At 36.2% G+C, this 26,939-nt stretch overlaps 1 protein-coding gene across 4 annotated transcripts in view; it reads right to left on the bottom strand.

Moving 5' to 3' along the window:
* The window catches only part of Kcnj3 (potassium inwardly-rectifying channel, subfamily J, member 3), a 164,121-nt gene that overhangs the window by 55,435 nt on the left and 81,747 nt on the right, over positions 1-26,939 (bottom strand). The window contains exon 3 of one of the 4 annotated variants that reach the window (XM_039105732.2): positions 11,026-11,056. The exons of the other annotated variants lie outside the window; for them this stretch is intronic. Within the exon in view, the coding sequence (XP_038961660.1) occupies positions 11,049-11,056 (8 nt within the window). The 3' untranslated portion in view covers positions 11,026-11,048. The remainder of the gene's footprint in view (positions 1-11,025; positions 11,057-26,939) is intronic. 4 annotated transcript variants of the gene reach the window in all.

The raw sequence follows: 26,939 nt of genomic DNA, 5'->3' as shown, positions 1-26,939 counted from the left end.
TCCAGTAGAAAGACAGGACATCAAGTGGAGGGATGGGGGTTGCCATTTCACAGTCAACATTTCTGACCAAGTATTGTTCCTGTCTAAAATAACTGAAGGGACAAAATTGGAGAAGAGTCTGAGGGAAAGGAGGTACAGTGAGAGGTCCAAATTGGGGTCCAGCCCAAAGGGAATCTCCAAGGCCTGACACTATTCCTGATGCTATGGTGTGCTTAGAGACAGGAGCCTAGCATGGCTTCCCTCAGAGAAGCACAACAAGCATCTGAAAGAGTCAGATTTAGGTACACCTAACCAAAGGACAGAAGCTGGGGACCCCTGTGGTGGAATAAGGGAAAAGCTGGAAGAAGCTAAGGAGGAAGGCAACCACATAGAAAGGCCAGCAGTCTCAACCAAACTGGACCCATGAGATCTCCCAAACACTGAACCATGAACCTGACAGCATATACTAGCTAATATGACACCACAGACACATACACATCAGAGGACTGCTTGGTCTGGCCCCAGTGAGAGAAGATGCACCTAACCTTCAAGAGACTTGAGTTCCCAGGGAGTGGGGAGGTCTGGTGGGGTGGTGATAAAAAGTGGGGCATCCTCTTGGACACAGGGGAACAGGTGTAGGATGAGGAACATTCAGAGCAGTAATGAGGATGGGGATAACGACTGGACTGTACGAAAAGAGAAAGAATAAAATAAGAAAGAAAAGAAAAGAAAAAGAAAACAATGACGAAAAATATTAAGTTTGTATATAGTAGTAAATAAAAAAAGAATAAATGTGCTCCACTCTTGTAATTTTTTGATATTTGGCAATCATTCTCTTAAATGTTAAGTGTTGGTACTGGTAAGATTCAAAAGCAAGCGAACTTATTTTCTGCCAAGGTTGAGGACCTGAGTTCAACATTGGGATCCATGTGGTAGGAGCAGAGAATGTGTTCCTATGACCTTGACACTCATGTCACAACATTCACAATTCTTCAACTCCCTTTCCTTCCTTCAGGTAAATAAATAAATATATAAATATGTGTCAAATTTAAATATGTATTCATTGATTTAATTCTATCAATAAACACTTAAAGTTAGTGGTAATTTTACTTTTACTTCTTAGGTCAGAATAACAAAGAGCACAGAAATTCAAGTTAGCAGCCTTCCCTGGATCATGTAACAGACAAGAAGGCAGAGACAGAATTTCACTCTGGAATCTGGTAGCAAAGTCTGTATGCTTAACTCCTATACTTAGGTCTTAAAATAAGAGAGAAGAACTGAGACAGATTTGAAACATCCAATGACTTCTCTTGAAAACATTAGGAGCCAGATAGGCAGTGTTCTGGTGAAGTCATAAAGACTAGAGGGGTTTTTCCTCTAATGGCCAAGAGGGTTCAAAACTCCTACCTTGATGGCAGGTTATACTTTTATATACTTTTCTGAAAATATACTCTATGTGATAAACAGAGGCTTCCATTAAGACTTGTGAAGAGGCATACAAGTAAAAGAAAAAATATTTGAAATGGAACTCAAAATGCAGTTATTACAAAGAATTACATTCTGTAAAGCACAAAAATGTTCCATACAGAAAAATAAGTCAGGATACAAAAAACACACAGAAGTGAAGAGAATATTTTAAAATAATGTGCAGAAAGAAAAATCCTGTCTACTCAGGGTCAATTAAAATTTCATTTTATAGACAATAGAAAGAAAAACTAAACAGTGAAACATAACAATACTAGGGAAAATACAATATATGAACTGATAATAGAGGGGGAACCTTACATACAAATAGGTGAGAATGACTAAGGCAGATTCTAAGCATAAAGAAGGAAGAGAAACCCTGCTCTTTGCTTCTCCATTCAGCAAGCACCCATAAAGCATGTGTCTAGGTTTGACGCAAAATGTTACTGATTTAAAAATTATGCACACATTCTAGTAAAATTCATAAATTTAGCGAGGTACAATTTACCTTTCTTTTTCATAACTTTTATTTACTGATGAATACTCTTGTAGAAGCACCTGAAATACTTTCAGAGATGTGCATGTAAAATATGTCAGTCTGTCTCTGTCTCTGTCTCTGTCTGTCTGTCTCTCTCTCTCTCCTTTTCTCTCTCTCCTTTTCTCTCTCTCTCTCCTTCTCTCTCTCTCTCTCTCTCTCTCTCTCTATCTGTGTGTGTATGTGTGTGTGTCTGTGTGTGTGTTTATGCATGTGTGCATAAGTGTGTAAAAGTTCATGTGTATTGTATTTGTGGACATGTTCATGAGTTCATGAGTGTATGTGTGAATGTGTTTGATTCTGGGAACTAAACTTATAGCCTCCCACACGCTAGTTAACTTCTACCCTAGTCTTTCACAGGTTTCAACATTTTGAGCTAAGGATGAGAAGAACCTAACCAACTGATCAAAGAAGGCAAAAATGACCTGACAAAAAATGAAAATATGTGTGTGTTTGTGTGTGTGTGTGTGTGTGTGTGTGTGTGTGTGTGTGTGTATCAAGGATGAAGAGAATAAACTTTGCAATGCAGAGTCTCAGCATTTGCAAGTCTAATCTTTTTCAAGGCAACACAAATGTCACCTTTTCACTGAGAGTGCCCTGACTTTTCAATTGAAAATTACAACTTCTTAAAAGGTTACTGCCAACTTGTTCATTTTATTTATATAAGCTAATGCTAGGCTATATAACATTCATCAATGTGCATTTTACATTTTCAGAAAGATTAAAACTCTTTAGAGTGTAAACAGAAAAGATTACAACCTTCTTCCTACCTCTGTGCCATTCCATCACATTTTCCTTTATGCGGAGCACTTACTGTATCTTGATGTAATTAAAATTTAGTCTACTCCACATTATGAGGAGAACAAGCTCTATGTGGGATGGGACTTTTTCTTAGTGCTTATCAAAAATTGGTTAATTAAATAGGAAATAGTGTGTGGCACCAATAAGGTTACTAATAAGTATTTATTAAATTAATGAGTGAAATCCACCAAAAGAGATTTTTAAAAAATACAGAAGACATAGAGAGCTGCTTATATTGGGAACATGGAATGAATAGGAAGCAAGATTAATACTTTAGGTCTAAAAATGGCTACATTGGCCATTGGTTCAATTTTGAGCTTTCAGCAGAAAGAGGTACAAATGGGTATAGTCTTTGCACATCTGGAACATCATCAGAAGCCAATGGGCTTCTTCAGTCTCTGTTAGGCTTCCCCTCCTCAATAATATTTTAGACCATATTGAAATCTGAAAGCTTTTTTCTTCCTTTGGTAATGGAGTCTGCCAAGTATGTGAGATAATATATGCATACGAGAAATTGAGCAAGGCAGACTCTAAGCATCCAGTGACTGCCCTTGAAATACCCAGGGACCAGCTAGGTGGCATGCTGGTAAGCTCATGTAGGCCAGAGGAGCTTGTTCCTCCAATATATTATATGCATATAGTATATTATACCTATATATTAATATATAACCTTAAGTACACAGCCTTTCCTACCATACACATATATGTGTGCACTTATACAAGCACATACTCAGTTTCTCGTGCATAGAACCCCTGCTGGCAACAATGCAAAAATTCACTCAAACTTAAAAGATCTCTACACAGCGGGTTACATATTTTAAATAATTCACCACTTACAAATCAATAATCAGTATATTTTATAACCAAATCTGAAAATCAATGTATTCATGAACTGTGATTATGAATTATGGAGTGGAAGGGGCAGGAGTGTAACTTACTTGCAATCCCAGAAAAATGGGTTGCTGAGATAGAATGATCATTAGTTTGGGACTAACCTGGGCCACAAAGTGAAACTCTGCCTCTAAAAAATATATTTTATACAGCATATAGAGGGAATATGTACAATATACTTTCTTAAAAAAGCAAATTATATGATATGTGTATGTTTATACCTTACAAATATTGAAAATAACTACAGTAGTTTTCAAAGTGAACACATTGAAAAGTAACAGAAAAATAAATGTGTTGACATTTATCAATGAGTATGAACTCACAGCAGCACACTAACCTGTGAATACTCATCTCTCGGGAGGAGAAAATCCTGGATTATTCGGTATTTTCATAAATAAAATTCTATGTCAATTTTATAATTAATTGTACATTTGCTAGTGTCAGTCAAGGCTTCTTACAATAGTTACATAATTTAAGGCTCATATGAACTTGTGTACTCTCCACCTTCATTAGAAGGAGGTGGTATCATTTCCTTAAAATTGCCATCCTAAGATGTTTATGTGTAGTATACACAGACTTGTCCATTATCTCTCTAATCACTGACTTTCTTTCCTGTATCGGATACAAATATACAACCCAGAACCCTCAACGAAGCTAAGATCAAAAGGCATCTCACTTCGTAAAGTGCTCACTTTCAAAATGACAAACCTAATCACTATCAGTATGACAATCAAATCACCAGAAGAAAATAAAAACAGCCAAGTCACATACTTGAACACTTTCTAGACAATGTAGTGGGAATATCTTAAAATTCTTTTAAACTTCTTGTACAAAGAAACATTTTACACCTACAAAATTCAGAATTTTTCCTTGGCTTATCATTCCTTTTCAGAAAAACATCTCAGCCTCTCAAGGACAAACTTCAATTCTTTTGATCCCTCATCTAACCTTGCCTGGGCATGTAATATACCACTATTTCAATCCATTTAAATTTCACTTACAACACTCAAAATCAATTAAATCCATAGCCATTCAATCCATTACATGAGGCGTTAGTGTACTAGTTGGAGAAAAACCCATGAAAGAAAATTCTGAAAATGAAAGAAAAAATCTGAAAACAAGTAAGAATCATTCTGTCTCGGTTCTTATGAATCAGCCTATGGACACTCAAAGGGGCTCTTCCTTGAGAGTTAGAATCACAGTCACTCACAGTCTTGGGGAAATTGAATTCCTCAGAATCCAATTTCCCATGGTGAAACCGAACTATCTAAGTTCTGCCTTATTCTGCAACGATGCTTTGGATTCAACTCTGATTTAACATGGAACAAACCAAAAAACTTTTGTATCCACAAAAGACATGGGAGACAAAAGTACATGGCAATGTTCTATGACATAAAAGAGTCCCAAGTACACATTAAAAAATACCACTCACAATTCACCCCATCCATACAATTACCAACATGAGCCATTAATTAAAAAAGACTTCCAGATGTCTTCAAGCAAATAAAGGAGGCAGAATAGTGGTTACTCAAGCCTAGGAACAGTATCAGGGGTGAAGGGATAGAAAATAGATGTAGAGTCCAAGGAAGTACTGTAATGTTGAGTAATGCAGTAGCATAATATGCATAAAGCAACGTTTTCCTCTTAGATAGGCCTTGAAAAATTAATAATAAAGTAAATGATCTAAATATTTGGAAATTCTTAAAAGGAAAAAGTTCAACAGGAGCAGGTATTAAAGGGTAAAGATGTTTTAGAAATTAAATATCTCATAGTTTATGAAAAGCATTGTAAAAATGTTATTATATTACAATGATTATAGAATAACATTTTAATAATATGTCCATTAAGTGAAAAATTATCTACCTAACCTATAATATATGCAGAATATATAATGATACAACTTAATATAATGAAATATAAGTTCAGTTTAAGAGAAAATTTTGCTTTATGTTCAGATTTTTGACAGAAATTATAAATTTAGATTGATAACTACCAATTGAATAGAATAAAAAATTTCCTTGAAACTGTGCAGCAAAACATCTAAAGGTAAACAAAAAAAGTTTGTTTCCTTAAATTGTACAAACATCTGGAAACAGAAATTGAAACAGATTCAACAGAAATGAAACTATGATTTATTTTATAAGTATGAATCTAATCTAGTAAAATTAATTCTGTAGAATAAACTGGATTAAGTCAAACAACATATAAGATGGTGTTCAGGAAAGAATGGTTAGGACCTGTGCCTTAGTGTTACTGGACTGTACCGCTCACATCACTGGCTCCCCCAGCTGTGTTATTCCTGCCTTACATGTCTGTATTGTCTAATTGTAGAGTTTCATCCATACAATTCTGGGTATTAGGAGATAAAATTGTCCTAGGACAGAAAGAAGGGAGCCTACACCTTATAGATGCTCTGTGAATCATTACTGTATGGATTGAGTACCTAATATGTGATAAACTATATGAGTATTTTACTATAACTAAGTATTTAAATTGCCTTCTGTTGATAACAAGCAAATAATCATTAGTTAATAATATCTTTAAATAATAATCAGTAATAAATCATTATTTACCATGTTTAGTATACCACATAAATTGAAATCAAAATGCTACATAAAGCAATGTTCTCATTTGTTGATAAATGGGATTCATAGTGACCTTTAGGGAAGGATGACAATTGGCTGACTAATCATCTTTGGTGAGAAAAAAACATACAGAGAGAGTTTTACTGTGAGCACTCCACTGAATGCATTCATTCCTGAGCCGTTCCCCCCCCCCCACAGTTCAGCATACTGCAACATATTGCACACTAATCCAACTTGGAACAAGAACCAACCTTAAAATTTAAATTGGAGAATCTTTAAAAATAGACTGTGCATAGCATGACAAATCAAACATTTTAAATAACACTGTTGGCAAGGTGGCTTTTCCTTAAATTTGAAAATGTTAACATTTTACAAGAAGGTGAATTATATTTTCCTGGCAGAAATATTTGAGGAACATTAAAAGGAAATACTGAATAAGACCAAAAATTTCCGAAGCAAAATCAGTTTGCTGAAAGGAAATTACATATGATAGAGAAATGACAATAAAAAATTGTCTTTTACTTTTATTTCATAAAGCAAACCTGTATAAAGATTTATATAAATAGTTTCTTAGCAACAAAGAAATAGGAATCCCACTCAATAGTCCAGGACACAAAATTATGTAATGTATAAATCTCATGCTTCAATTAGAATTGAAATAAGTGTACTGAGTTCAGCAGAAAAAACAAACTTTCCTTGGAGAATGGCTTTGAGGAGTTTCTAGGCACCTCCACTTCAGTGCTGAAAGTGAACACTCAGCAGCCTGAAAATAGCAAGGTATTTGCTTCAGGGAAGGAAATTACCATAATGTTTGGGCTCAGAATCTGCAATCCAAGTGCCTAGAGGCATTAAATCCAATTACATACATTCAACCCACCTTCATTTCATTGGAAAATATTCACCCATTGATTCATTCAGCCAGCCAGTGTCTATTAAGTGCCAGGCTCCCTACAGTGGTTTTCAAGTTGATAGAGAGAGATGTTAAATGTTAAAGGTCAGTCAACAGTTTTTATCAGCACAGCTTTGATGTTCTCTCTCTCTCTCTCTCTCTCTCTCTCTCTCTGTGTGTGTGTGTGTGTGTGTGTGTGTGTGCATGAGAGAGAGAGACAGAGACAGAGAGAGAAAGAGAGAGAGAGAGAGAGAGAGAGAGAGAGAGAGAGAGAGAGAGAGGCAGAAGGGAATACAACACTTCTTGTCACATACATGGGACACTGGTTAACCGAATGCCTTGCAATGTTATATATAAACATGAATGTGCATGATTCTTAAAATATCTATTAATTTCATGTATATAAAGATTATTATTTTAAGAAGAATTGTTGAACAGCTGAAGAGACTGCAGAAATTACACTTTCTGTACTAGTGTAGTCCTGGAATTATGTATACTTTAAAAAATGTAAGAGGGGAATGATGGTGACTAGTCTTCCTGCTTAAAACGGGACCACAACACCACCTTCTTCATGCACTGATGAGTGTGGCCCAGAAAGCACAAACCAGATAGTCTGTGTAGGTGCCTTTGAATACTCAAAACAACTGGATAGAATTGGTGAATATTTTCTAATGAGCAAATGGGAACAGAAGAAAGAATCACACATACTGTACTTCCTCCAGGGAAGGATGATGTGTCAAATGTAATTTTTACAATTGAGGGTTGTGCATTTTTTTTTACTAATGACTTGTTTCATCAAATCTTGGAGATTTTTCCTGTCTGTTGAACACTGCACGTGTTCCATATCCTGATAGAAACAGCCTGTGAACTGTTTGTCATTTCCACAAAACTGCATTTTAAGAAGCCTTTGTAACATGTCATTTACAATAACTCCACTTTCATTTCAAATAAAAAATGGTTTGGAAAACAAGTTTTCAGTTCACTTCTGAAGATTCATGGTGGAGATACATGGTAAAACTTCTGCTATAATTTTTCTACCTCTGTGATGCTTATTTATAATCATGACAGGTAACTTTTCAGATAACTGTTCCCTATAGAGGCTGATATATGGTTGTAGTACAGAAGACTAAGTTAATATTGTTAAGTTATTCTATTTACTATTTTAAAACACAATTAACTAAGACAGAGAAAAATAAGCAATCACAGCCTTTCTTCTTGCCCCATCTCTCTTTTCCATTAATCTTGATTTTTAAAAATAGGATTATTTTAAACAAGTATGACAGGCACCAGAGAAAGAGATGTGGGGGCAGCAGGGAAATGGGAGAGGGGTATGAGTAGGAGTATAGTTAGCAGGCTCATAGATTCTGAAAGAAAACTCAGAACCTCAAGGTTAGAAGGCAGAGGCATCAAGATTTTCATGTTCATTCTGCCAGGAGAAAATTATTCAGAAGAAACCCCAGTGCAGTGGCATGAACACACACATGTATATGGTTCCAAGAGAGAGTTTCAAGAAGCAGTGAGCACTCCTTAGCCTTAGGCTACGAGGACAACCAGACCTATGTCATTGATTATGTACCTGTTCAGAACTGCCTTTTATATAGGTGCTTGATCTAAAGGAGAGAAAGGAATAGGCAAGGTCTTGCCATTTCAACACACCGGAGAAAAGAAATTGGAGCAGGGAGAGACTCGGGTAGCTGCCTCTTAGCACATCTGAAAATTGCTTTGTACATATCCAAGATTAGGAAGGCATGCACTCAGGACTAGAAATATGACAGCAGTTAAAAGACCAACCGCCCACTCCTGCTTGTTCTTCGCCTCCCAAAAGGCCACATGAGGACAGGAGCTCTTATTTGCTTGCTGACTAATGTAATGTCAGACCTGATCTAAAACTCAACCCATCATAAGATGTCTATTATGTCTTTCTTCAATGAATTCAGGGATTCTATTTTCTGGAGCACTTGCCATGTTCTCTTGCACATCCTGCTGATTAAACAGTTAGTGATAGAGGACTTTCTGCTTGAATCAGTACCTTTTACTATTTGAGGAGTTGGATTGTCCCTGTTGCTTGATAGTGCAAGATTTTTAGTTTCTGCTTTGTAGTTATGGAAAAACTGACCAGGATGTATTGTATGTGAGAAAAATCTTCTTTCAATAAAAACATAACAAAAAAAAAAGAGGAAACGAAAACAGGGATGTAACAACAGACACTGAGGAAGTTCAAAGGATCATAAGTATGTAGTTTAAAAAATCTGTACTCCATCAAATTGAAATTCTAAAAGAAATAGATAATTTTCCAATAAGTACTATTGTCAAAGCTAAATCAAGATCATATTAAACAATTTAAATATGTCTACAGATCCTAGCAAAAGAGAAGTCATTAAATATTTGCCAGTTTAAAACAAAAAGCCTAAGATTTTATGATTTTTACCATAGAATTCTACTGGGTTTTCAAAGAATCAATGATACTACTCCTCAAATTATTCCAAAAATTAAAACAGAAACAGAAGGAACATTGCTCAATTCATTTTATGAGGCCCAATTACTCTGATACCTATTCCACAGGATGACCCAGCAAATAAAGAGAATTACAGACCAATCTCATTTATGAACGCCAACGCAGAAGTACTCAATAAAATATTTGCACATCACATCCAAGAACACATCAAAAAGATCGTCCACTAAAATTAAGTAGGTTTTTTCTCAGAGATAAAGGAATGGTTTAGTATATGAAAATCAAAAAAATGTAATCCATCATATAAACACACCGAAGGAAAATAATCATATAAATATTTCATTAGATGCAGAAAAAGTCATTAACAAAATTCAGCACACCTTCAAGATGAAAGTTCTAGGAATACAAAGGACATTTGTCAACATAATAAAGGCCATTTATAGCAAACCTATAGCCAGCATAAACTTAAACGGGGAGAAATGTAAAGCAATTTTACTTGAAATCAGGAAGGAGATAAGGTTGTCCACTCTCTCTATTCTTATTTAATATAGTGCCTGTAGTCTTAGCTAGACTAATAAGGCAACAGAAAGAATTTTTCATAAATTCATCCATATATTCAATTATAAAGCAACTTTGGATCTACTCCCGAATTCTTACCAGGAATGAATTTTGGATATATCTGTTAGCGTCTCAGACATGTTCAGAAATTAATTAATGGATAATTTTCCTGTGTTTTCAGTTAATAAGATTTTAATTGTTAACTAGTTAAATACTCTTACCTAGTGGTAACCAGCTACCATTGTAAGGAGTAAGAGATGTCACTAGTCAGCAGTAAGATGTGCTTGGTTTTTAAACTTTCTTCCCTTTGCTCTTCTCTTCCTCTTCAAAGTGCTCTCCTATACTGATAAAATAGATTCTAGACACAGAACTTGTCATAGTATATGAAGACTGTAAAGAAGGAATGAATCTTATGAAATACTGATAACCTCTTGAATTATCTTTTGATTTTCACACAGGTAATACCCTTCTTTGGTTGAGTTACTCTCACTAGCTATCTTGTCAAAGGGACAAAGGCAGGTGGGCATGTCATTGAAAGCTTATGGTAATTTAAGCATAATGTCTTGTAATTGGGAACTAATGATAACAAAAGTGTTATCCATAAAAGAACACTGACTTGGCTTAATATTGGACACTTACAATCCCGTCACTCAGAAAGCCTGGGGCAGGAGGATGTCAACTTCAAAGATGGCCTCTATATTATGTAGCTAAATTCTGTCTCAACCAATTAAAACAAACAAGGAGCACTCTGGTGTCACATTAACCTAGACTTTTAAACCTGGTCATCTCTCTCTTTAAGCAAGGATCTTTAAATAACAAACTATACTGATAAATGTGAGAATACCAATACAGTCAAACAAGAAGGACTCACCCATCCATCTTTTACCACCACGATCACGATCCTAGAAGTAGCCAAGTAGCCAGGAATGTAGATAGAAACTTGAGTTAGTCAAAGCCTAAGCAGCAAATATGATTAATAAATTACAGGTTGTGCTCAAATAGCCTGCTAGCGGCACTAGTGTTGCTTCCTGTCTGTTACTCTACATGCCTAGTAATTTCGTTTTTAGAGCATGATCTGCTAATCTTAAAAATGTCTTCTGTTAATGCACTACTATGGGAGTGGTGGTGAAAAGTGATATTCTAGGATAATGTTTCTGCAATATAAATCTGTTTGAATACATACCCAATGAAATGTTTTAAGTATCCCTGACACCCTCCTGTTTATCCATAATGAGGAAGAGGTACAGAAATAATAAGCCATGATGGAAATGGTATTTAAAAAGCATTGGATCAGTTGCCCTGTCTTTCTATTACTATAGATAATAAAGCTACTGATTATCATCAGCGGGGTTTGATGGTTTTTAATTTATCATTATAAAATATCCTTAATAGCAGTCCTGTAAAAGCACCCTTGGTGACATTAATGCATTCTGTATTCCATTAGTTATTTTAAAAGTCTGGGACTGAAAATCCTTACAACTGCTTCAAATTGTCTTCCTTTCTCAGTCACTCTACTTTGAATTACCAAAAGATTTTCCTAAATGGGCATCTTAATAAAAATAAGCATGTATCTCTGCTCTCAATGTTAATAAAGATTGTAGACAGTATAGGACAATATGGAATAGCTGGGTGAAAACAAGGGTGTGTGTATGTGTAGGGCATGTGTGTGTTTTTATATGTGTATGGTTTGTGTGTGTATGTTGTGACACAAGCACAGAGATGAAGAAAATTAACTTAAGTACTTGATATACTATTTGTGTATGCATTTTTGTCTTACCAAAAAGATTTGTTGTAATAATCTGATAATACATAACCTGTGAACAATGTTTTATACCTCTCAAGGTAACCACCTTGAGCATAGAGTATTTCAGGAATCAGAGTTAATCTCTGGCCTTTATGCTGTTAAGTATCTTAGAGGTACCAGGTTCAGAGTCTTCCAAAAAAATGACTCTAGCTCTGATAGGGGTTTGTTCGCTCGTTCCTATTAAAGCCCTCTATTAAACAAATTTATAAAATTCAGATGGGTGGATAAAATAAATATCCTCAGTGTTTTCCTCATACGTAAGCCCCATGGTGTTCCAAGAAACAAAGTAAATTCAAACAGATCCTTGCTTTAATTTCCCCTGTGGCCACTGTCTTCTTTGCTTTAACTTTACCCAGACTGTGATTAGGCCCATGGTACATAGTAAATTCTGGGCTTGTTGGAAAAAAAATCCAATACTCAAATACCCTTGTGTTTTTCTTCTTCCAATATTATTCAGCTAAGAAAAATATCAGCCACCAAATCTTTGTATCTTGAATGAATTGAAATTTATTGAAATCTTTCGAACCTAGGAATTTAAAGTAATAGCCAGAAGCTCGAAGCAAGCCAGATGTCCCTCACTGAAGAATGGATAGAAAATATGGTGCATTTACACAGTGGAATACCATCCAGATGTTAAAAACAAGGACATCATGAATTTTGCAGGCAAATGGATGGAACTAGAAAATATTATCTGGAGTGAGGTAACTCAGACCCAAAAGGACATACATGGTATGTGCTCACAGATAAATAGATATTAGCTAAAAAGTACAGAATACATAGGACCATGAGAAGTGTAAAACAAGCAGAAATGTCCAATTGAGGAGGTTTCACCCCATCTAGAAGAGTGAAGGTAATAATCATGGGAGGTTAAGGGAAGGAGGGACCTGGGTAGAAGAGGGGAGGGAGAGAGAAAAACAGAATAAATGGAAATAAGCATCTTGGGGAGTGGGAGGTGAGGGGACCCTGTAGAGTACACCAGAGACTCTGGAAGTGAGACACTCTCAGGACTCCTTGGAGTGACTTTAGCCAACATCGCACAACATTGGGGAAACAGAACTCAAATTATCTACCTCCAGTAGATAGACAGGACCTCAAATGGAAGGACAGGGTTACTAATTCACAGTCAAAATTCCTGACCCAAAATTGTTCCTGTCTGAAAGAATTGCAGGGACAAAAATGGAGAAGAGACTGAAGGAAAGGTGGTCCAATGACTGGTCCAACTTGGGATCCATCTCATGGTAGGGAGGGGTACCAAGGCTTGACACTACTATGCTATGATGTGCTTACAGATGGGAGCCTGGCATAACTGTCCTCAGAGAGACCCTACCAGCAGCTAACTCAGACAGAAGCCGATATTTACACCCAACCACTGGACTGAAGCCCAGTACCCTTATGGTTCAATTAGGGAAAGGATTGAAGAAACTGAAAGGAAGATGGACCACAAAGGAAGACCAGCAGTCTCACCTAACCCTGACCCCAGAGACTGAGACACCAACGAGGATCATACACCAGCTGATCCCCCTGGCATATATGTATCAGAGTTTCACCTGTTCTGCCCTCAGTGGGAGAAGATGAGCCTAATCCTGGAGAGCCTTGAGGCCCCAGGGAAAGGGCAGGCCTGATCCAGGGAGTGGGTGAGAGTAAACTCTAGGAGGCAAGGGGAAGGAGGAATGGAATGAGGAACTGTGTGAGGGGACTGAGATAGGGCAAAGACTGCAATATAAATAAATTAAAAGTATCAAATAAAAAAAAGAAATTTTGGCATACTTGAATATAAATTCTCAATAAGTTGATAAAGTCACTTAAACATTAAAACTTTTCTCAAGCACTAAAGATTCACGAGGCACTCAAAATTTCATGCAGGAAGCATTATTGTTATTTTCTAGAACTCTCATGAGCAGTCTCCACCTGTGTGGACCATCCAGTTCACCCCATAATAAATTTTGAGAAACGATTTCATCTTTAGCTTTAGCACAAAATCCTGTTTCTTGAAAAACATTCTTTAAGATATATTTATTTGCAATTCTAAGACCTGAGAATCAACCCAAATCTCAAACTTATATAGTGAGTTTTTCCATCACCTTAAAATTATAGAGATAGGAAAAGCAGCGAATGCAATATAGTTGAAACATGTTTTAAAAGCAGGAAGAATGTGATGATACAAACAAATATTTCTATAATTAACCAACAAGGCTTTGTTCATGAATATTTTTTAAAAATACTGGTTTTAGAATCAGAAAAACAGTAGGAAATTTAAATATTAGCTAGAAAGACAAAAGAACATATTTCAGGCATGTGAACACACCTATAGTAAACTGCTTCATCTGGACAATGAAAAGAGACTGTCTGCCCTTTTTGTGTAGATGTCAGGACTTTCCGTTTGTCCTGCACCTGGAGCAATCAGTCTAGTTGTCTAGAGTCATGTATGCAGCTCAGTATCTTACACAATGCAAACATCCATGTAGTATGTCATAGGCGGACATGATCATCTTTCATAATATCTGCTTGTTGCTTTAATATAGCTTCTCCAGGCTTTCATTTGAGTCACTGCCTACCTTAGACAAGATTCATTCATCAGTGAAGAATTTAGCAAAGGATGTTTGTACTTCTCATGCTCTCTATAGCCCCTTTCTCTGTATATTAAAACTTCAGTGATGAATTCAAGCTCCCAGTCTTGGTTGCCATGAACATTGTGGTAATATAAAAACAACACGTGAATAGAAGTGTCTATCTTTTCAGAACACAAAGGATTGATCAGCAGACTTTATGTTGGCTTTCATTATAAGGAAAGGAAAAATTATTAGTATAAAAAATACTGAATCGCATTGTTTGGACAGTACCAGTAAATAGCATGTCGAGATGTTTGCAATGGTTATGGCATTTCCAGAAGCAGAGATTCCTTTTATTTAGTATGAGAATCAAGGGAAAAAGCTTTAAGTTTAAAAGGGCATAAAATAGCTTTAGGAACCATAGGAGTACAGCCTGGTCCATGGTGCACGGGTCTAACACTATTCAAATTGCCCTGAGATGATTTTTTCCATGCACTAACTTCTAAATATGAGAAATGGATTTTAGAAAGTTCAAGACAACAGAATACAATTTTAAAAATAAATGAATAATGAATAACCGAATGGGAAACAAGCCCCCATGGGGTGCTTGGAACAGATTTATGCGTTGTTCTCATTCTGCTGAGGTTTCAAAGAGATGCCTAAGGCATTGTGCCAGGAGTGCAGATGAGGAAGGAAAGAGATGAAGGGCACATCTTAAATCGATCATCAGTGCAGACCAGCTCCATAAAGACACTTTGAGAAGCTACAATCTACTAAAGGTTTTATTTTAAAAATACAATGAAAAGAGCAATCAAGTAGTAGGAATCAATTTATTTCAAAAGACTACTAGGAGAGAGGGCCATTAGTGAATGATGGACCTGGAAGAAAAATGAAAAGAAGATAATAGAATGTCAATTATACTAACTGTTTTGAAAATGCAAGGGAAAAGAAGCAGCACCCAGTTCCTGAAAAATATTGAATAGTAATTTCCTCCCTCTCTCAATGAAATTTTTCCTTCATAATATACTTTGAACTATTTTTAAATTGATACAATGTTTCTAATGTTTCAGAAAAATGCATTAAAAGGTCCCGTTGAAGGAATCAGAGAAAGAACTGGAAGAGCTTGAAGGGGCTCGAGACCCCATATGTACAACAATGCCAAGCAACCAGAGCTTCCAGGGACTAAGCCACTACCTAAAGACTATACATGGACTGACCCTGGACTCTGACCTCATAGGTAGCAATGAATATCCTAGTAAGAGCACCAGTGGAAGGGGAAGCCCTGGGTCCTGCTAAGACTGAACCCCCAGTGAACTAGACTGTTGGGGGGAGGGGGACAATGGGGGGAGGGTGGGGAGGGGAACATCGATAAGAAAGGGGAGGGGGGAGGGGGATGTTTGCCCGGAAACTGGGAAAGGGAATAACACTCGAAATGTATATAAGAAATACTCAAGTTAATAAAAAAAAAAAAAGGTTCCAGCAAATTGAAGAAAAGATCATCAGATACTTACTCTTGTTATCTCAAAATTCTTCTAAATATCAATCCAACCAAAATTTGGGGATAGCAAGTTGGGGATATCTGTTGGTTTGTATTATATGCAATGCTATATATTTTCTCCTTGTCCTCTACAAATAGACATTTTACATAGTTTGTTCACATTTTATTCTTAAATTCTTTTTCCGAGACTAGCGATTCCTCCTTTAATATGTGTGTGTGTGTGTGTGTGTGTGTGTGTGTGTGTGTGAACTTGTTTCATAGTACAGAATTCAAGAGCTTGATGTACCAAGAAATTTAACTAAAAATAGCAGGGAAATGACCCTCCACTGTTTACAAGAGTGGTATCTAATATCCAACTGTCAATCATGTAGCTTTGATAGAGAAAGATCATTGAACCTAAAACATGTTTCTCTTGTCTGATATCTGATGACTCAGAAATAAATGAAATATTTACGGATTTTTGTTCTTGTTGATGTAAGAAGTGACAAGCCTTCAGTGACCTCTGGCTTCCCAGGAGTATTGAGTATTCATAATTTCCTTCCCATCATTCTCAAAGTAAAATGATTAAAATGTCAACAGAAATAAAACTCTTTCCTTTTCTATATGGTAGACATTTTATGTCTGCATGAATAAAGTCCAAGACCTATTCCAATGTTTCCTGCATATTTAGCCAAGCTTAGGATAAGACACCTATTTTATAACAGTAATTTTAAAGATGGACATCTTCAACTTTGGCATTAAAACTTTGATAAGAAATGATTGACATTTTAGAGACATCCCTGACACAATAATAAATTTGAAATTCATTAGCTCCCAGAAAGAATGTGAGGGTATGGGAGTCTAGTTCAGTGGAAAGTGCTTCCCAAGTATATATGAGGCTTTAAAATTTCCAGCTTCAAAATGGTAGTAGTAATGCAGAGGCTATCTTGTGACAAACTGATACAATCTTATTTCTCGTAGTCCTCATATTTAATTGAATTTTGAAATAGGAACAGTAAAAAGATGACTGGGTTAAAATGATCATCTTTAGGTGAGTTCTAACCCAATGTGACAAGTCTCCTGAGACAGTTTAAATACAGAGACAGACATCAGGGATATGTATGAACAAAGGGCCACAAGCTACCATAGCAAAGTCGAAACCTCTGAAGGAGCTGTAATTGCCATCGCCTTGTTTTTGAGCTAGCAGTCTCCAGTTATGAAATATAATATTGAATTGTTTTCTCTAGCTAATACTAAGACTTTACTACTCTTTTTAACTATTTGTGCAAAATTTTACATTTATTTGTCATATATTTTCTAAGAGAGAATCATTGATAACAAGCTTCCTTAGGGGGAACAAAAAAAATGTACGTGCCCAATGTATTTACCCTATATCTTGTTCACCATCTTATTTATATTTTATAAGGCCTTTAACTTCTTCCTTGTCTCCCTCTTCTTTTGTCTTCTACTGTAACCAATATTATAATAAGTATTTATGAAAAAACAATATACTATAAACTCTGTTCAGTATTGTATATATTAAATTAGTTAATCCTCCCAGTAATGTTGCAGAGTAGGGACAACTAAAATATTGTGTTATTAACTGGAAAACAAAGAAAAGTTTTGTAACTTTCTGTAGTTCACAGATACTAAATTACACATAGAGGTCAAGTGCAGTGTAGACAGCCCCTCTCTGGCCATCTTCTTTAACTATTATATCACAGAATCTTCAAAGTGTAACTATAACTTCTGAAAAGTTAAACTGCCTGTCTTTAACTCAGTGTCTTTTCTTTGGATAAACTAAGATTTTAATATAAAAGTCACATCCAAATTTTCTTCAAAGACTTTTTTCTTTCGAGTGTGTCAATATAGTTTTGACTAGGTTAGACAACTTTAAACTATATTACATTTATTCATGATCATAAATAATTCTTACATGGTATATAATGATTTTAAAGGTTAAACTTTATTTGAAAATTCTTGGGTAACTTTATGAATTTTCACACCAAATTGAGTCTTGTCACAATGATTGACATATCCGTATCAAAATCTACCTCCGAAGCTAAATGTGGCATATAATAATGTTCAAATTTTGTCTTCTAACAAGAAAATATTTTAAATTGGTTTTTTATTTAAAGTTTATGAAACACAGAGAATTCTAATCCTTCCCTTTCACTTCCCCTTTTCCCCAATACCTGAACCTCACTTTCTCCTCCAAAAAAGGGAAGCCTCCCACTGATATCACCCAGTCTTGGCCTTTCAAGTTGCCATAAATCTAGGTGTATCATCTTCTCTTGAAGCTAGACAAAATAGCCCCGTTAGGGGAACATGGTCCAAACCAAGATAACAGTGAGAGAAACAGCCTCTGCTACTACTCCTCTTAGGAGTCCTACATGAAGACCAAGTTGTGCAACTATTACATAAGTGCAGAAGGCCTATGTCAGCTCCATGCAGGCTGTTTCCTTGGTGGGTGAGTCTCTGTGAGCCTTTATGGGCACAGGTTAGTTGATTCTGTTGGTTTTCTTGTAGTATCCTTGACCCCTCTTGCTCCTTCAAACCTTCCTTCCTCTCTTACAGAGGATTCCTCCAAGCTCTACCTAATGTTCACCTATGGGTCTCTGTATTTATTTCAATCAGTTCCTGGGTGAAACCACTCAGATGACAGTTAGGCTAGGCTCCTTTTTGCAAGTATAACAGAATATCATTTGTAGTGTCAGGAGTGAGCTCTCTCTCTCTCATAGCATGGGTCTCAAGCATTGCCAGTCATTAACTAGCCATTGCCTCAGTTTCTGCTCTATCTTTCTCTTTGCACATCTTATAGGCTGGACAAGGTTGTCTAAGGTTTTGTGACTGGGTTGGTGTCCCAATGCCTCCATTAGAAGTATTGCCTCGTTAAAGGAGATGGCCCGTCAGGCTCTATCTCTCCCATTGCTAGTTAGTTGCTTTAGCTAGGGTCATCCTCATAGATTCCTGGCAGGTTCCATTGCCCCAGATTTCTAACTAGTAACACCCACCATTTCAGTCGTCCCTTGTTGCACTCTCTACCTCATTTTAGTCCTACTACCTCTAGATCCCTTCTGCATCATTCCCCAACCCCACTCCCATCCAGTCCCTTCTCTCTGTGTATCCCTGTAATGTTTATTGTATTTTGCATTTTCTCTTCTCAGTGCGATTCATGTGTCCCACCCTACTTTGAGCCCTACCTGTATCACAGCTTCTTTGGGTCAGTGGATTGTAAAATGGTTATCCTGTATCTTATGTTACAATGCTTGCCTTTCTTCCGAGTCTCGGTTACCTCACTCAGGATAATCGTTTCTAAGTTCCATCCATTTGCCTACAGATTTCATGCTGTCATTGTATTTAACAGATCAGCACTATTGTGCAAATGTCACACATTTTCTTTATCCATTCTTCAGTCAAAGGACATCTAAGTTGTGTGCAGCTCAATTGTATGTTTAAGCAGAAAAGTAGAGCTGGCATTTCTTTGTCACCCAGTATGTATGGTTACTGCCCTATCCACAATATGCATACTAATTCCTCTAAGCATCCCAATATGTACAGGAAACATTATTCCCTTCTTCTTACAGAAAATGAAACCAAAGCTCTGAAAGGGTGAAGAATGTCCTGAGGATCACATGATAGGCAAGTATTAAAATCAAGACTGACCAAGTATCCTTAATAGGTAATTCTTACTCTCCAGAGTTCCAGTTCATCTTTCATCCATTTACCCAAGTAAGCACACCATGTCTAGTCAAAGATGAGGCAACTAAAATATCCAAAACTAATCAGTAGTTTTGCTCATACTTCAATATCACCAACAAGTAGCATAATGCCAGGAAGATGTTTAAAATCATCCCAGAACATTATTTACTAACTCATATAAGGATGTTTCTTAGCATTCAAATCCGTAAACATTATACACAGTAAAAACATCAGTTCACGGGGTTGGGGATTTAGCTAAGTGGTAGAGCGCTTGCCTAGCAAGCACAAGGCCCTGGGTTCGGTCCTCAGCTCCGGAAAAAAAAAAAAAACAAAAAACATCAGTTCACTATCCCTTAGCCTGACCTAAGTAAAGCACTAATTGAAGATAATTTAATTTATTAATGTTCTCTTGTTTTCTTTATTGTGAATAGTTAAGATAATGGGAGGAATAAAAATCACAAATGTATTCCATACATAATAAAGTTTACATCTACTAGTTATTCTAAATAGACTACAAATTTTCTTTGATAACTAAAAACATACAGCTTATGATTTTTCCATTTAATACCTATTTAACAATGTTATTAGTAGCCCTAATGCATGTCAATCAGAACTCAAGTTCTACTGAATTCTACTACTATTTTGAAATTTAAAATGCATGGCTTTTTGGTTCAAGTTTCTAAGCACAGCCTTCATGAATCATTCTTGAATCTCTACTTTCTGTACACTGCCTCTTTTTATTTCAAAGACTGCTCCCCTACCTTAGAAAAAAAGCCTAAACTTCAAAGATAAGAGTCTTTGAAAAGGCTTTTGGTAATGCCTGGGTATCAATGCATTACTTGCAATTTCCTGTAGATAATTGAGTCCAAACTGACTCAATTAAAAAGTTATAGCCAACGGCTCATTCATGTGGTATAGGTAAACTTTTTTATCACAGCAGCAATAACTTACCATAGTAGCTCAAAGCAAATATACTGTCTTATTTTCCTATAAATCTTAAATGGACTGTAAACCTCATGGACTAAAGTCATGGGCATCCATTGTGGCCATGAGGAGGAGATTCTGTTTCTTGACTTTTCCACTTTCTCAAGATTTTCTTTTTTCCTCTTTTTATGTTTTTCTCCACCTCAAAGCCATCAGTGACTGTTTGTTCTCATTTATAGTCCTCAATACTCTATTAGCATCCACCTTATACCAATTTTTCTACATTTAAGGATACTAAAGCACTTCAGCTCTGGATAGTCTCTCAGCTTGGTTCTCAGCTAATCGACTGGTTGCTTTAGTTCATCTACTACTTTAATGTCCTATTTCTAAGTAAGGTAACATTGGTGGAAGTTGGGGAAGATGATTGTGAATATCTTGAGGTGGGCCATTATTCTACCCACCAAAGAAGACAATATTTTCATTGCTATTGACAAATAACTCAAGAAAATCCTTTTGTTTAAAACAGACATAAATTTGAAGTAGTTTCTAATGTATAGTTAATGTACATGTATAAAATCTATGTAATCATACATAAAAGAAGTTCCTTGCCATTACAGCTTGAGTGACAGGCTTTGGAGCTGGAGGTCTATTCCTGTCAGAGAGCATAGCTCAGAGAACTTGTGCTCCCATCCCTGTTCTATCTTTCCTTCATTCTCTCATGCATGGATAGCTTTCTATTTCTTCTCCCTTCTGTTTTTTTTCTACCATGTCCTTCTTTTCCTGTCTGATGGCAATGTTAGCTGTTCAAGGAAAAGTTTTAAATAATCTTCCTTGAATGAATATATCATTTAGCTGGAGCTCACAGATACATGTTTTTGAAATAAAAGATAAAATGATGAGTGGAAGAGTTTTCTTCCTCTTTGCAATGGTAAAGAAAGGCACATTTTGAGCCCATCAAGCTAAAATTTTAATATATCATTTCATTATCCTAAACTAGAGGAATACATTGTTCAACAAACACATTATTTTAGATGCAAAGGCAACACAGCAAAGTGACCCAATATGTTAGCAAGTATTTTATTCATTGAGTAGCCAAAGGGAGCACTCATATTACTGAAACCTGTAACAAAACCCGAGCAATCATGCCCTTATGCATCATCTAAAAACATATTTATCTGGCTGAAGATTAGCAACTGCAAGCTAATATAGTTAAACTTCTAAAATAATTTTATATTTAAATAGTGTCCAAAACAGATAATGCTACAAATAGTCAATAACTACACTTTTACTTTCCTCCATAAGAATAAAAAGTGTTTTAAATGTCAGAATGAAAAGCTTTATTAAGGTGGGAAGTAGTGATGCATGCTTTTAATTCCAGAACTTGGGAGGCAAAAGCAAGAAGATCTCTGTGAGTTTGAGGCCAGCCTGAGCCACAAAGTGAGATATAAGACAGCCTAGGATGTTACATAGAAAAATTCTGTCTACAGAAACAAAAACAAACCAATAATAGCAACAACAATAAAAACAAAACAAAACCAACAAAACACAAAAACAAAAACAAAAAACCGACAAAACAAAACAAGCAAAGAATCCTTAAGTAAAGGCTTTTCCACACCCTGTGTGACTTATATGTTTAATTTTATGACAACACACAGAATGGCAAATTGTTTTCTCTCCTTTAAATATAGAAAGAAATAGAAATTTGGGGCATTATATAAATACTGTGGTGCTAGGAACTCAAAGCTCTAATTCCCATTAACAATAAGCCCAGGCCTTAAACAATAAGTTTTCATGCTTTAACTCTGAGCATGATCACAAAATTAATGTAAATGGTAGTGTATCTGACTCACATCAAGGAAGAGAAGAATAAATATTATAATTAGAATAAATTATTAAAATAGAGAATAGTAAAATGTTCACAATATTCCAGTTCAATTGAAATTTCACAGAAACACATGTTTCCCAAAGAGGCACATGCACATGTGTGTGTGTGTGTGTGTATATATATATATATATATATATATATATATATATATATATGTGTGTGTGTGTGTGTGTGTGTGTGTGTGTATATATGTATATATATAGTCATTTGTTCTGTTTTAATGGAAGAAAAAATAAATTATTGCTAATAAGATTTTAATAACTGAAATATTAGTGAAAATACAAAACAGTTCTTGCCTACTTAAGGAATTAAGAAATCTTTAGCAAAATAAATAAGTGACATATATGGTAGATCTCTGTCTGCATCATGGAAATGGACCTTTATTATCTGCATATATATATATATGTATATATATATATAAAACAGCTCTTAAATAAATATGACAATTCTATAAAATTATCTGAGCTCCTGAAGTTGCTGCGTTGTTTAAATTGTGTTTAAGAAGCACAATGTTTTCAACCATAAAAAAGCATCATTCTCTGACAGGTACACCCCAAAATACCTCCTGTCCTTGTGTCCTTTAAACTACAGCATGAAAATTATCAAAACCAAATTTGCCATCTATACCACCAGCTCCCTATACCTTCCTCTAGGGCTCTCCAAACCTCATTTCTCTCCCAGCTTGATACCTATTTTGTGTGTGCTATTGATAGCCCCCGAGTCCAGTTAGTGCTATTCATATGCGCATGCTCCTGGGTATGTGTTCATCCACTGAGTCATGAACAACCTGCCCGTACCACAACCACAACTGAAACGGAGGGTGACTCTCTGTCCCTTAGTAGTTATTAGTTGGAAGTAGCTCCTCCAGGAGGGGTGGATCCTGGGGGATCTCTGTCTCATCCATGCTAATCGGACAGTCTGGATCCTTTGCCAGGAATCACAGCTGCTGTGAGTTGACTCATGCGACAGCCACATCCTTTTTCAAAGGGTTCTAAAGGACCAATTGATGGGCAGTTGTGTCTTGGTTTTAAATATCTCAGTTAACTACAGGAATCTTGGTAAAAGCTTCCTAACCAGAGTCACAGCTGGTCATTTGTTCTGTTTTAATGGAAGAAAAAATAAATTATTGCTAATAAGATTTTAATAACTGAAATATTAGTGAAAATACAAAACAGTTCTTGCCTACTTAAGGAATTAAGAAATCTTCAGCAAAATAAATAAGTGACATATATGGTAGATCGCTGTCTGCATCATGGAATTGGACCTTTGTTATCTCCTTATTTATAAAAGCCAGAAGCTGGAAACCCAGATGTCCTTCAACAGAGGAATGGATACAGGAAATTTGGTACATTTACACAAATGGAGTAACTACTCAGTCATTAAAAAAATGACTTCATGAAATTCATAGGCAAGTGGAATGAACTAGAAAATATCATCCTGAGGGAGATAACCCAATGACAAAAAAAAAACAAAACAACAACAAAAAACAAAAAACAAAACCAAAACAACAACAAAAAAACCCCCACCATGGTATGCACTCACTGATAAATAGATATTAGCCCAAAGGCTTGGGTTACCCAAGATACAACACACATACTCGATATGAAGCTCAAGAAGAAGGATGACCAAAGTGCAGATGCTTCAGTCCTTCTTAGAAGGGAAAACAAAAATATTTATAGGAGGGGATATGGAGACAAAGTTTGGAGCAGAGATTGAAGGAAAGGCCATCCAGAGACTGCCCCCACCTGGGTATCCAGCCCATATACATACAGCCACCAAACCCAGACAATATTGCTGACACCAAGAAGTGCATCCTGACAGGAGCATGATATAGCTGTCTCCTGAGAAGCTCTGCCAGCATGAAAATACAGAGGCAAATGCTCACAGCTAAGCATTGAACTGAGAACGGGGTCCTTATTCGAGGAGTTAGAGGAGGGATTGAAGGGTTGAAAGGGGTTGCAACCCCATAAGAACAACAATACCAACCAACCAAAGCTCCCAGGGACTAAACCACCATCCAAAGAGTACACAAGAACAAACGCTTGGCTCCACCTCCATATGTAGCAGCTGGGCACCAATGGGAGAAGCCCTTGGTCATGCTAAGGTTGGATCCCCGCCCAGTGTAGGGGAATGTCAGGCAGGGAGATAGAAATGGGTGGGTGGTTGGGTGGGGGAACACCCTCATATTAGAAGAATTGGGAGAGGGGATGGGATAGGTGTGTTATGGACAAAAAACTGGGATAAAGAATAGTGTTTGAAATGTGAATGAAAAATATCCAATTTAAAAAAAAAAACACACACAGGAGAGAGAAAACTATCCCCAACAATAAAAGAAATTCTGGTGGAATCACCATCCCTGAGCTGAAGCTGTATTATAGAGCAATAGTTATAAAAAACTGTATGGTATTGATATAGAGACAGGCAGATAGATCAGTGGACTAGAACTGAAGACCCAGAAATGAATCCACACACCTATTAACACTCAATCATTTACATTTTCACCCAAGTTTGTGAAATTAAATGGGGACTACATACTCAGAGTTGCTAGAGTTTAATATTTCAACAATTTATGCAAGAAAAAAGCACTTGCTATGTAGTTTAGAAAAGATTACTGAAGGAATATTTATTTTAAAGGAAAAACATAAATGTTCAATGTTTCCCATGTCCCCTATATTTACAAAGAATGCACCATACAAGCGGTGTCAACAGAGGGTTTTTACTGCCTCAGCTACTACTTCTACTTTCAACAACTTACATCCAGCAGAGCTACAAAAATTTGCCAGCCGAATGGCAGAAAATGATAGCGATAAAGTTGAAATAAAATAAAGGACAGCTCAAAAGAAAATAAGAAAGAGGAGTTATGAAAAGCAAACAAAGTTGATGTGACAGTTTGTACTGGGTCACTGATTTCTGACAGCAGACAGAACTGCCCTCTATAAGGCAGGAAATACACAGTATTTATTGAAAGGTAGAAAACAATATTAAGTTTGAAACCCACATACACATATATACTATAGTATACATACGACTCCCTTAAAGTCAGATAATGAAATAGGTCACAAACGTTACATCTATTAACTTGTGTTCTTGAAAAGAACTTTCTCACAATAAGCATATTCATGTTGTTTGAACATATTCACTAATGTTTGAAAAGAGGTTTTCGTACTGAAATTTATATGCTACTGTAATCAACCAGAATACATTAACTTGTCCAATTGGATTTTTCCAGTTTAATCTCTGTCTCCCTCTGTCTTTCTTTGTATCTCTGTCTTTCTCTGTCTTTCTGTCTCTCTCTTCACTCTCTCCCCGTGTGTGTGTGTGTGTGTGTGTGTGTGTGTGTGTGTGTGTGTGCATTTATCTGTCTTAAAAATTGTTAGAAGAGATGTCTGAAATCTTCAGATCCTGACAAATACAGACGTGCATGCTCGCAGCCAACAGAGAACAGAGAACAGAATCCCCAAATGGAGGAGGTAGAGAAAGGACTGAAGGAGCTGAAAGGGTTTGCTACCCCATAGGAAGGAAAACATTATCAACCGACCAGATCCTTGAGAACTCCCAAGTACTAAAGCACCAACCAAAGAGTATACATGGAGGGCCCCATGGCTACAGTTGCATATGTAGAGCAGATGGCCTTGTTAGGCATTAATGGGGGAGAGGCCTTGGTGCTCTGAAGTGTAGGGAAATGCTTGGGGGGCCAGGAGGGAGTTGGTGGGTTGGTAGGGGAGCACCCTTACAGAAGGAGAGGGAGGCTGGATGGGATAGGAGGTTTCTAAAGGGGAAACCCATAAAGGGTTTATTTACATTTGAAATGTAAATAAAATATCCAATAAAAGAAAAGAAAAAAATTTTTAGGAAGAACAAAATTTCCATAGAACATAGAAGTTAAGTGAGATATTTGTGTGATGCTTTTGAAAATTAGGACCAGAGACCACTGACCTACTCAATTAGAATTCTTTCATAGAAAAGTGAAGGGGTTGCCGCAATTGTCAGTGAGTTACTAAGAAACCTAAAAGTAAAAGACAAAGAGAGAAAGTTGCACCTTCTTAAGTATAAGTGAACGTTGTTGATTGTTTTCAGGTTATTATAGTTTTAGCTAAAGTAGTGTACCTGAATACACACTTATATATGCAGTGTGACTAGGGAGGGTATTGATTCAGGACAATTATAAGAGATTAAAGAACTCATTAATTCTCATTAAATTTTATTCTAAAAACATAGGCTATGTAATTGAGCATTACTTAATTAGATGAAAAAAAACTCAAATTTGAAAACATTTGTATAAGTAAGTACAAGTAATGTATTTTAAAGATTACCACAAAATGCCCACAATTTTCAACCTCAAATTTCCTGAATTTAACTCTTTTGTGATTTAATTTATTACTCTGAATATTGGTTATTTCTGTTCTGCTCTTCCATTATTACAAACAATAAGTGAACATGTATA

The sequence above is a fragment of the Rattus norvegicus genome, chromosome 3, assembly GCF_036323735.1.
Source record: "Rattus norvegicus strain BN/NHsdMcwi chromosome 3, GRCr8, whole genome shotgun sequence".
In the NCBI taxonomy this organism is placed as follows: Eukaryota; Metazoa; Chordata; class Mammalia; order Rodentia; family Muridae; genus Rattus; species Rattus norvegicus.
This window is presented reverse-complemented; position numbering and strand designations above follow the sequence as displayed.